At 40.0% G+C, this 12711-nt stretch overlaps 1 protein-coding gene across 2 annotated transcripts in view; it reads right to left on the reverse strand.

Moving 5' to 3' along the window:
- Positions 1–419: 419 nt before the first annotated feature.
- Positions 420–12711, reverse strand: part of PI4KA (phosphatidylinositol 4-kinase alpha) — a 53319-nt gene continuing 41027 nt past the window's right edge. Inside the window, exons 38-55 of one of the 2 annotated variants that reach the window (XM_008634118.2) lie at positions 12482–12561; positions 12164–12357; positions 11360–11450; positions 10402–10569; positions 9794–9847; positions 8457–8577; positions 8027–8156; positions 7841–7911; positions 6911–6983; positions 6673–6743; positions 5982–6091; positions 5286–5390; positions 4706–4831; positions 4269–4389; positions 3437–3596; positions 2503–2592; positions 2220–2303; positions 420–1130 (exon numbers count right to left, since the gene is read on the reverse strand). In XM_008634118.2, coding sequence (XP_008632340.1) covers positions 1079–1130; positions 2220–2303; positions 2503–2592; positions 3437–3596; positions 4269–4389; positions 4706–4831; positions 5286–5390; positions 5982–6091; positions 6673–6743; positions 6911–6983; positions 7841–7911; positions 8027–8156; positions 8457–8577; positions 9794–9847; positions 10402–10569; positions 11360–11450; positions 12164–12357; positions 12482–12561 — 1901 coding nt within the window. In that variant the 3' untranslated portion in view covers positions 420–1078. The remainder of the gene's footprint in view (positions 1131–2219; positions 2304–2502; positions 2593–3436; positions 3597–4268; positions 4390–4705; positions 4832–5285; positions 5391–5981; positions 6092–6672; positions 6744–6910; positions 6984–7840; positions 7912–8026; positions 8157–8456; positions 8578–9793; positions 9848–10401; positions 10570–11359; positions 11451–12163; positions 12358–12481; positions 12562–12711) is intronic. The other variant, XM_017734980.1, reaches the window with a different exon arrangement.

The following is a 12711-nucleotide window of genomic DNA, read 5'->3' on the forward strand; positions in this document are numbered from 1 at the left end:
GCCAGGGGGCGCCCCGGGGCCCCGCCTAGGCCTGGCACCCCCTTCCTTCCCTGAGGGGCGCGACCCGGACACTTAGGAAAAACTCCTAAAAAGGGGGAAAATCCCCTAAAGAGAGGACAGCCCCTGTGTTGAAGAGCCCATGTAGAAAGACAAGCATGTAGAAAGGGAAAAACCTCCCAAAAGACCTGTGTCCCAGCCCAGGATAGAGGTCCTTAGTCAGCAACACTGGGGAGCTTTACCTGAGTCCTACATTCCAGCTCTTGCACTAAACATTTATTTTACGAATAAAAAATGTCATTTGAGATGGACAAGCAACTGAATAAGAAATTAGATTTCTCTAATAAAGGGCATAATATAATGAACAGTACACAAATGTGCAGGGTGATGTATATAAACTAAAAACAGCTCAGGGCAAAACATTTGCAACAGACACGAAGTCTAAGGTCTTTTATTACATTTTATAGATTAAATATATCTTCAGTAGAGTCTCTTTTTAAAACACACAAAAGGAAAAAATACATTCTTCATGTACATATGAAATACTGACCACATAGCAGGGACCATGTACAGTGCAAAGTATGAACACAGCTACACAGACATCACCACCTTGGATGATTATCAAGCTTTTTTCTACAGTAAAACTGGAACAAGTTAACATTTCTGTTTCCAAAGAGAAACCCATACCCTTCCCTTCCATGGCATTTTGTGGGATTGTGCAGGAAAGGGTTTAATTTACTTCTTAAAGGTATTACAAAATCCTTGCATTGCATGAAAAAATATCAAACTCCTCAAGCTTTACCACTTTCACACATTCATAATCATAATACAATTTTTATTGTGATTGCAACCCAACTCCAAAAATCCAGGGAAAAACAGTAACATACATAACCTGGTATAGAGAAAGGAATGAATCAGAACTGATTGTTGCAATGTCCAGGAAACATGTACCCAACATGTACACACACATACACAGAGGGTGGAAGATAGCGAGGTGTGACAGAGCATCCTCCTGTTTGTCACAAGTTTGGAGTGAGGGCACAGGGTTGCACATTTCACTTCGGCAGTGGATCTCTAGTGTCTAGTAGGGGATGTCATTCTGGTAGTACTGGATCATGTCGTATGTCCTACTCCTACAGAAGAAAAGCAAAGCCAGAGGTAAGTAAAAGTTTAAAAAAACACTGCGCCCATTGTCAAGAAACATTCACCAGGATCCCACAGAGACAAAACATGAGTGAAGGAAATCAGCTGCTAATCAAAACTAGCCCTCCACTCTTTGAAGGCATTGTGAAGGCCCAGCTACTATTATGGACAGCACAAAACATCCTGCTCTTGTTTAAACTAGTGTAAACAAGTATTTCCACACTTCTCAGTGTGGCAACAGCATCAGCAGCTTGGATCCTGTGTTTGGATAAGCCACAAGGCACATCACACGGCACTTGCAGTTTGTTTTAGGAGAAGGAAATGTATAATGAATGAATCAAGATCATCAAGGCTGCATGGAGACAGAATTATGTGGAAATAAAAGTCACCTTAATTAAGGAAAATGCTAATAATGAAAATAAAAGTGCAGGGGAAATAACAGCATTAATAGCAGCATCTCAAATGAGTGACTGAGCAAACGAATCTCAGCTTGTTACAGATAACTCAATTATCCATGGGCAGAGCTTATTCAGGTCACAGATTAACCATGCCACAGGTAGAAAAGCTCAAGCTTGTCAGAACTAAGATGGCTCTGAGCATTCACATAGCAGTGTCACTGCCTTCAGCCCCCCCAATATTAATCTCTCATTCTGAGCAGGTGCACCAGCAAGCACTGGAACATCCATTTTAGTGGGGCTGTATCTGAGCCAGTGAGTGGTACTGGTCTCAAGCTGACCCCATATGGAACTACACAGGAGTTGGTATTAGGCTCTCCTATATGTCCCCCAAAGTCTGTATTATCTAGCATAATAAAACATGCACTTAAGATGTTTAACTATTACATTTATTTAGACTAACCAGCCTTGCTATTTGACCAGCCTGGACCTAAGTCTTCCTTCCCAGCACAAAACAGAGGAGATGCAGCACATTCAGAAACAAAGTTGCTATCCTGCACTATCTGAATATCAACAATTCAAAAATTTTTGGTATCTGACTGATAAAACACTACTTTTCAGCTCTGCTCAAAGCCTGATGACCTTCCTTTAGCCATACGGAGAAGACATGCATAGATGCCAAACCTGTTGCTGAGGAAACAATTCTGGATGATCTTGATGATGAAAGTTGCAGCCTCCCGTTCAGTCATGTTGGGGCTGAACCTATGTCTATATGCAGAAAGTCACAATAAAATAAGAGAAAATTAGTGAGTTTTCCTTTGAACATGGTACAAATGTGTCTTTGCACAAGCTCAGCCAGGTGTGATTTCACTTGCTGCAAGTACCTGGTTCTTGTGAGACCACTTGGTACAAATTACGTAACATTTCAATAAAAGCATTTTCCAGTTCACACATATTGCTGACTTACTTCAACAGCTTGATTGTCTGCCCTCGGAAACAGGGCAGCCCTGTATCCAACATCAGTGTAACCAGTGAGACCACAGCATCCATGTAAGGCCTAGAGAAAAAGAGGACAAAAACATCAGAGCACTCCTGCAGCCTTAGCAGGTAAAGCAGGCAAGCTGAGGAGTTCAACGAGCTGGATCACACCTTTTTCTGTAATTAAATCAACACAGAAAATCCTCTTACATTTGCTGGTGAAGCTACACCATTGCTTGCAATCTGTCACTTTAATTAAATGTCACTCCTTTATGTTGGACTGTCAGATACTCAGAATGCTGCAAGATGAAGTCTCAAGAAGGATTATGCAAAGTAATGCTTTAGCAAACAACATTTCTTTGGCATCAGAAAGGTGAAGCAGTGCACCAAAACAGTATAAAAGGCTGAAACCAGCAACACCACAGGAGCATATTATCTTTTAATCTTAATTACCCTGTGTAGTTCTTTGCTACATCAGCCCACCTTCCCTTCTCCTTCCTGTCTTCTTGCTCAGAACATTTATTATCTACCAAGCTATTATTCTGCTACTTGAGTGACACATTTGCCTTGCCACAAAAATTTTGTCCAGACTATTTCCCCCCAAGGAACCAAAATGGCCTTGACTCCAAGACAGTAGTTTCTTACTGTATTAACAGTGCACTAAATCGTGTGAGGAAATGTGTGAAACATCACAATTATAAATTGAAAATACAAAATTTTAAAATATAACATAAGAACAGAAAAAATACCACAAAGATAAGATGTAAAATAGCAGGGTTATTACATTGTTTCAAAGTTTGCAAGAAATACCAGGACAGTCAACAGGCTCAGACTCCCTAAAAATCAACTTTGTTATTATTTATCTTCTCATCTGGTTTTGGGCATGCAAGAGCTTCCAGTTTGAGCAGCTAAGAATATCTTACCTGACTGCCAGATAGCCTCTGACACACATCTCCATAAACCATTTGAATGGCGTTGCCTCCATTTTCCCTCCCATTATCATCACCATCTCATCAGTCAGTTTAATGTCAGGCTCCCAGCCCAAGTTTCCACCAGGCGAGCTTTCAAACATGAATCCAAAATCTGTGCACAAAAGATAAACTGCCTCATAAACTTTGGGTTAATTGTGTGCTGTTAAAGCTGAAAGAAGCAAGAGAGGTGGATTACATGTATTAACACAGACATTTTAACTCCAACTGGAAAAAAGCTTTGGTGAAGTGTAAGAATACCAACAAAAGCATCATCACCATGACATGAGAATAGATGTAAGAATGGTGATATCAAATAAACTGCTGAAATATTTGTGCAGTTCCAGAAAAGCAAAGCTAAAGTAGAGGTTACAGCCTCACACAATGATATAAATTTACTTATCAAGTTTAATTCATAATTTAATAATAATTAATAATTTAATTCATAATTTAATCCTTGCAGTGATGAAAGGAATCCAAAGACACATTTCTATAATTACATACACACATACACGCATGTACCCAGGCATGAGTACATATACACGTGTCATCCATACATATGTGTATGGAACCTGACAAAACTTTGCAGAGCTGAACTTACACAGAAGCAGCCAACACAAATACACAACACTTAACAAGCATGAAAAACTTCCATGTATGTTTACAAACTGTGAAATCAGTATACAGATGGATATCAAAGGGGAAATGGCTTATTGTCTATTATCAGCAATACTTAACAGCAGAAAGCAACGGTAATAACTGATATTCAGAGATGCATACAACTGACCAATATGAATGATGTGTCCCTTTTTGTCCAGCATGATGTTGCCATTGTGCCTGTCTTTAATCTGGAGCAGGAACAGGAGCAGACTATAGGCAGCCATACTGCGGATAAAGTTATAGCGAGCCTGTACAAACAACAAGTTAAAACAAATCAGAACAACTTACAGACTTTCATAACTCTCCATCAGGAGATGAGACAGATGAACAAAGTTTTTTTTCTTTTTTCCATTCATGATTGGTTTGAAGTGATGTTCAGTGATATTCTCCATACATCTATAGCTGCAATTACTTCTTTAGCTAACGCACTAATTGCTAAAAATGGATTATCAGGAACCAGAGTACAGCATTATAGTATTCATTATGCAATTATTTGTTATTATTTCTTATAACTAGAATGTTTTGCAGTTGATATTTTGCTGTGCTTGCCCACTGATATTTTACCTTCTGGAATGCAAGGGTAGACTCATCTCCATATTGCCTTGTAAAATAATCATACATCCCAAAGTCTGTCTGCCTGCCCAGCTGGTCACGGGATGTGCAGTCAGGAATGCACTCAATAACACCACACTGGAGGGAAAGAAGAGAAACAGGTCTGTAAAGCATGCTCCCAAAATATATTTTGTTCATGGCTCTTGGCAGTCATACAGGTCCTCTGGGAAATGCGGGGAAGCCGCTTTATAGATCACCAAATACAGAATTTCTAGTTATTAATAAAAAAAGGTATATCCTCTTTTAGGATTTCCACGCAATGTAGGACAAGCTCTGTGACTTTCCACTGCTTTGCACAATGTAGTCCCAAAAATCAAACAACAAACATTTGCAAGCAGCAAAATTTCAGAGCCAAAAGCTTTAGAAAAGCAGGAAGCAGGAGAGGAAAGACTCTTTCTATTGCTGGTACTCCAAATATTTGGCATAAGTGACGTGGACAGTACTTCCTTGTAGCATGGAATTTCATGTGTGCTGAAAGAATTTTTGCATTAGGAATGATTTTCTACAGCACTACAGTTAATTGTCCACTTACCCCAGGAGCTGTGGCCACCACTCTGTATGGAAACACAAAAAGATCCAGGCCTACCAGCTGAAATATGTTCTTGAAGAGATCAATGATTTGTAAGGCTAACATGTCCTGTCAGACAAGAAAAAAATTGCACAAACATTACAGGGGTTACAGGTCATAAACTGGATTATAAAAATGCTCTGAAGAACTCTGAAGTGCATATTCAGTAAAGCAGGTCTGCAGATGTGTGCTTGTGCATGCACTATGGGGGAAATCAAAAAGGGAACTGATAAATGCTGTGTGAGTGGGCAGCAAGCAATGCTGATGATTTAATTGCTGACCTAAGAACAAATTTCCTATCCCCCTTTGATAAAGGGCTACTTAATAACTCCAGGGATAATAACCAGCATTCCCTCTTAATCAATCAAACTTCAATGTACACGATCCCACCTCAGGAGCTACTGCTATGTTACCAATAGTTCAACTGAAAAATAAACTCTGCAAAAAAATTTTTAAGGCTTGGTAAACCTGTCTTGACAGAATGGCCTTTATTTCCGAACCAGAATTCTAGGGGTACGACTCAGTTCTCCCCCTCAGTCCATAACTCAGTTCCATAACAAAGTTCCAAAGAAAAATATTTCTATACTAAAATTATTTTCTTCTTATGCATTATCACCTACAAATCTGTCTCCTCTAAGTGCAAAGCCTGACAGCTTTTACCTGTCTGCAGTCATCGCCCACTTTAAAGATTGCTGCCTGCCAGCAGATTTTCTTACTGTCCTCATCCTCTTCTGCGCTTTCATCGATGGAGTCAGAGCGACAACGCAGACCTGCAACAAGTGAACAAAGCAAAACCCAGGCATGGACTTTAATTAGTAACTTTTTATCATGACAAGCCCTCTGCACTCAAACCCACAGCATTTCACTGCAGGTGCACTACAGATATTTCTGCCTTACAAGGTAATTATCATAAGATAGTTCCCTTTGTCTACTGGAAATAAAACACCTCAAACCAGTGTTCATGATTTACCAGATAAATGCCTGCATTGCACTGAGTTAGTCAGCCAGAGACTGTCACAAAATGTCTTATTCTGAGAGAAAAACTGCCAAAACCTGGAGTTTGCCACTCTCTAGAAACCCAGAAAAGGCCATCAATTTCTACTTTAGTCTAAAGTAACTGTTATAATTTCTTCAAGAGCCCTATGTGGCTTGCTTCTTGGGAATTAAAAAAGGATTTAAGTTTTCTTCACTCTTCCTTTGATACAGTTTCTTTTCTCATCTGAACCACAGCAGATAAAGTTCAACATGGAAATAATTTTCTGCAGTGGTACAGGTCACTAAAAGCAAGAAATTTTAAAGGAATTGCTGACTCTTAATTAGTAGTATCAATGATTAAGTTGCAGTTACTAACCTTCTTTTTCAAGCTCACTGACTCCACATCGTTTCACTTTAAATTTGGCCAGATAGGGTGCTTTTGCTGCACTAAATTACAATAAAAACAAAGATGATGAATGCAATTAGTCAAACAAAAATGTATAGAAAAATACCTGAGTATCATTAACTTAACAAACATAAATAAATAAAAATACACACACACACATATAAATACACACACATATTAAAAAATGAATATAAGAAGAACATGGTACCTCTGCATAGGAGTTCCTGATTTGTAATCAATATCCAGAACAATTGCTTCAGGATTGCTGGGCAAGTAACAGCCTGCAAAACAGAGCAGACAGCTGAGAACAAATCCACTGGCTAGTGAGACAATGCAAGCTGGACAATAACTGATGTCAGTGTCTACAACTTCAGTATGTAGTTCTGAATTAATGTTAGAGAGAAACTGGAGATTACAGTCTGTGAGCCATGAAGGATGTGGTATCCTTTGCACTAGTGAGAGATTGCCAGAAACTAGTAAAATACAGTTTTGAGCTAATACTGCAGAACCTGTACCACAGAAAGGTACAGAGAGGACATCTCTTACAACAGTCCCAGATTAGATGTGGCAGCAGTCCCAATGCACTGGGGAGTGCCCTCAGCCACCAATACATGGTAGAAGGTCCTGTTAGAGATCAGGAAAAGCTTTCATCAAACTCCATTTCAAAGAGAAGATTCAGGCTGGGAAAACTTATGTTCAAGATTTGAAAGGATCCTCAGATAATGACATTTCAAGGGAATGCCTGATGGGAGAGAGAATGAAAGGAACTGGACATGCTTCATTCTTGAGATAACAAAACTTCTCAAAAACGCCACGTCTTTTTTAAAAAGAAGGTGGTAGAAAGCAAATCCTTCCTCTTCAGACATACACTCTCACTTTTATCCATGATATGCATTATCTAAATTGCTTTTGGGTAAGTTTTGATGCACCATATAGGAATCATTGGATGGGCAAAAATATTTGATTTTTTTTTCCAAGAGAGAAACAACTAAACTACAACAGAAGAACAGCCACCAGCACCAAAACTGAAATCTCTACAAGCTGCCACTCACAGGGATTTCAAGATTTGCCTGCAGAAAATAAAGAGTCATGTTGAATGCAAAAGCCCACAGTTTTATACTACTAAATCACTTCTTACCAGGCTGCACTTTCACCTCAGAAAGAGCACTCAAACAAGCTTTTTTTCTTTCATCTCCTTTAGGGAATGGCCTAGAAAGACAAATGATCTTTAATTTATCTGCATATTATGTATTACTCTATACACTAGCCTCAAATTTGTTTCAAACATACAAACAGAGCACAATTCCTGAAGTATAATACTTACTTGATAATGGCTGAAACATTGGTGATTTTATTGAAGAAATCAAACTCCCGTTGGTAGAACTCTTTGGCTGGGCCAGACAATGAGCCAGTTATCTCCTCCACTAACTGCTCCAGAAGTTCTCCAATGTCAGCTGCATGTGAAAAAAGGAAGCATCTGTGTCAGCAGCTTATTTCAGAAAGTGAAATGATATGGGTGATGGAAATAAGCACCTTTGGATAGTATTCACAAAAAGGTACTGAGGGAACCAGCACCGTGTTTCTCCTGATACACTCTATCAAGCACTGATGCAGAATGGGCCCTACCTCTACAAATAAAAGAGAAAATCCCAGCTAAAAGGATTTTTCCTTACAAGAAAGAAGCAGGAAGGAGATTTAGTCTGGACTGAGAAAAGGAAAGTAGTCAAGTCAAGATTATATTTTAAAGTACTCACGATCTTTCTGATGTCCTTCTTCATCCAGGTAGATATTAGTTTTCATGTTCCAGATGAACTGGTGAGCCAAGAGCTGGGATTTGGAAGCTGCCCACAGGATGTATTCCCTAACGTAACCCATCTGCAACCATATGCAGACTAGTAAGGATCAAAGTTCATTACAACTCTCAGACTCAATATTACTGCTTCTAACAGCTGTTCTTCAAACCCAGAAAGTGTTAAAGGGATGGAAAGAAGACCTCTGCACTCTCACTCACTCTGCTAAAAAGACATGAATGACAGTGTATTTTAATAGATAATGAACTGATCTAGACTGTTTTCAGCTTTGTTACTGACCTATTCTGTTACTCTAATCAGCCTTTCCCCACCTCTATGTAATTTTCCATCTGTTCTATTTGGATTTCAAATCTCTTTGAGCTCAGAGCATCTTCTAGTATGGGTAAAAAGCACAATACATAACAGGGGCGTTGGTCTTGCCTGGCATCACTACATGCTCCTGTACTACCAGAAATCTACACAGTGTCATATGGACTGTACAGTTCGGTGGCAAGAACTGCATGTGCTGGCACAGTTCCACTGAAATTCTGGAAAGTAAGAAGATACTTATAAAGTTGAAGTGTCCAAGAAAATCACACTCCTTCCAGCAGCTGCATTTCCCTTTCCTTTACTCACAACTACTTTTGTAGTCTATAGGTGCTCCTGTGTTTGACTGATATTAACAGACAGGTGTCTGATGTTTTTGCTCTGCACTGCAGAGCTCTCAAAGAATAACTATACACAGTCACCTACACTATGGGATGGGAATATGTTCACCTGAAAATAAAGCACTGACCAGAGTTCACTGCCTCGCTGGCAGGTAAAATGATCTCACATTAATGAACTCTGAACTTGGTTGTCAAGCTTTACTTTGGCTTCTGCAAGATGAGGCTGAGATCTGATTTCATACATGTGATGGAGCACAAGACACCTCTGTATGTCTTCTTAGGTTAACTCCACAGCAAAATGGTTAAGGGTAATGATTTAATTTCATTACTGGTTGTCTCATGCAGACCTCCAAAAGCTTTATTCAAACAGAGTCCTCGCCTGGGGTTTCCCATAACAAAATCTCTTTCCTGACAGATGAGCTACATAGCCTTTCTCAAGTTTACCTATTCATAAAAGAGGTGTATCCAAAGCAAGCTAGCCTCTAGAGACAATAATTTTTCTTCTATGTATTAGATATAGGATAATAAGAAGCAGGATTAGATTATGCTTATTTTTGTTTTATTTACTGCTTTAAATCTTAAAGCTCCATTAAAAATCTGTTTTGTTCACATGCAGCTGATTCATAATCTCACCTTGTCATACCGCAGTGCCTGAACAATCTGTGGAATGTAGAATAAAATGGCATCCTGAAAGAGAAGGGATGGCAGGGTTTTACTGCTTTGTTTTGGCAGTCAGAAGGGAAGATGAGTCACATACACAGAGAAAAGCTCCTTTCAGTTAGGCGATAAACAAAATCTCACTGCCTTTTTATTTTAAACTACGTATACAACTCCCTCAAATCAAAGTACTATTCTGTTTAGTTACTCCCTTAAAAAATATAATTAATAATCATGTATTTCACAGTCCTAACAGAAGTCTCACAAGTGCTAAAAACCAGCTTTCTGCTGCCTTAAAAGAAACAACTTTGTCACTGACAAGACATGCAAAAGAGATGATTTGAGAAGGGCAAACTGAAGAATTCAGCTTAGTGTCACTTACAACAACAAAGCTGCAAATACATGAGCCAGTTTTACATGGAACAATCAACTTCAAGTTTCCATCCCACTCGGTGCACATTCTGCCATGTGCTGCACCCATTTAGCATACCTCTCTCCAGGGCACTGAAATGAAGCCTGTGGCCACAATGACCAAGGCCATAACTTCCCCTGGAGTGTTAAGGATTTCTTGGAACTCTTCTTACCGGAGGGAAAGATCGCAGGACTTTAACTCCATACTGGGCTGTCAGAGGATGAGGTGGATACATGCTTGAGAAGTAGGACAGGCCAGTTGGTGGATCTGTGGGTGCCCAGCACAGAACGTGGCTGAGCTCAGGTGCATCAGCATCAATCGTGTGCCAGGTAACCAGGTACTGAAAAAGCAGGCCAGACACATTAGGGCTTGTAGCACTCACTGATGTGTGGGTACTACACATCAGACAATAATGCTGTCATCTAGCTTCCTCCAGCAGGGCAAGTGAAATATGGGACATTTTCTTTTACAAAACCATGGCTGTTTTATCTAATGCATTTTTTCCATGGAAACCTAGCTGTTGGAATCACCTCTCAGAACACCAAATGAAGTTACTAAAAGCATAATCCAGGAGCTCTAGCACAGGGAGAAAGGATGAGTCATTTTGAAAGGGTCAAAAAAGGTTCAGTTTTCCTGCCATCTATTTTACAGGTGATGTACAGAACACAGCTCTGACAACACTGTCCCTCACAGGACTAAAGTGCTTCACTGCAGATCAGCATGATGAGCCTCCCTCACTTCCAGACCTTGGCCTTTTGATACACGGAAAAGGTTACGCTTGAAATAACTTCAGCAGCAGCACTCACCATGGCTTGGTCCAGTGATCTTTTCACTAATTATGGCAAAGAAATAGAAATGGTGGCTGTACTGCAAGTGATGGGTTTTGAGCCATTTTGTGTACAGTGAGAATACCCAGAAGCAAAAGGCACCTTTAGCTAACTGGCTACCTCCTCTTACTGCTGTGATTCTCCCCTCAGCACCCCATTTCCACAGCTGTTCTGTCATTCCGTCCTACCAGAAATATGGGTAGCACTAGAACAAACACTGGTAAGTCAAGACTGTATTTTCCAATATATCTGAATGAAATGGGCCTACTGGGGCCCTGTAACCATAAAAATGTTCACAGGTACCTTTATTGCCTCAGGAATATCACTAACAGCTCCCGGGTCCAACCGGACCAGACGGGTCACTTCTGTTCCAATAGCTTCAGTGTTCTTAAACCTAAGTATAACCAGGAATACAATAACATTATTAGAAAATTTTGATGGCTTCTTCTATTTATGTGAAGATGAGGGCAGCAAAAGGCAAAAAACCGTATGCTCAATAAACAAATACTCCAACTATGAAATAATGTACACCAACATGCTGTGGAAGAGGATTCTGAAACAACTGGTCCTCATCCAGTGCTTTTGCATAAACCAGTTGTATCTCAGCCCACTTCCACTAGTGGATTCTTGGCTGAAATATTCCATCTGGGATTCTACAGCAACCAGAGCACAAAACTCTACTTGGCAAAAACCATCACTGTCGTAAGGGGGAAAGAATTTCCCTTCCCTTCCATAGCCAACTATGCTAATTCTCCTGTAATACTTATTAAAGTGCAAGCCAATATCTAGCTAAAACACTGCACTGCTTAAATGCTATGCTTGCTAATGGGCTGAATGCTATTAAAAAACAAACCTGATTTCTTCTGAATCAAATGCTAAGTGCAACACTGGCAAAGAGCAGGTGGTAGGAAAGGCAGTTGGACTTCATTAGTGACTGAGCCAAATGAGTCTATTAAGTAATCTAGTTCTTTTCAGGGTCTCAAACAGCTGTGACAGTATGCAAGAGGCTGCAACCAGCAGCAAGTGCTATCAGTACTTACTGTAAAGACTCACTCAACTTCTAAGGCAGCAGTAATTGTATCAGTTGTTTCTTTTGAAATATCTCACCTGGTAGGCAGCTGCACAGCAAGATGAGGAGAAATGCTCCAAGCCAGATTTACATTATCCTTCCACTGCTTCTCACTAAGACTGATGTATTTAGACCTCCAGTTTGCTACACTGCTCTCTCCAGTTTGATCCAACTCTAGCTCAGGGGAAGACAGTGGATTGTACCATGTGATCAAGCGTTCAATCTCAGTAGCCTGAGGGAAACAGGAAATAAAAGGGTTTTCTGGAAGAAGCAAAACACTCCCAATCTCATTCTTTAGTTGATATATCCAGGGTCTTAGAAATTTATGCAGTTTTCCCATCCTTCTGATGACTCACCAGCAGTGAGAGCAGTAATGTCCTGCGCTTCATGTAGTACTTGTGCAGCTGTGTCCCCCTGTTTGTCTTCTTGGACATTCCTGGAGAAAAGGATAAAAAAAGTTTTCAGTGGCTTTTGTTCAGTTAAGTTAAACTGTATTTTCAAACTGTCCACACCTGGAAACATTAACACAGAAGAACTGAGTAACCACAGGACACCTCTAACTTAGATCAGAGTGGCAGGGGGAGGC

Source organism: Corvus brachyrhynchos, unplaced genomic scaffold (assembly GCF_000691975.1).
Source record: "Corvus brachyrhynchos isolate BGI_N302 unplaced genomic scaffold, ASM69197v1 scaffold114, whole genome shotgun sequence".
Classification (NCBI taxonomy): Eukaryota; Metazoa; Chordata; class Aves; order Passeriformes; family Corvidae; genus Corvus; species Corvus brachyrhynchos.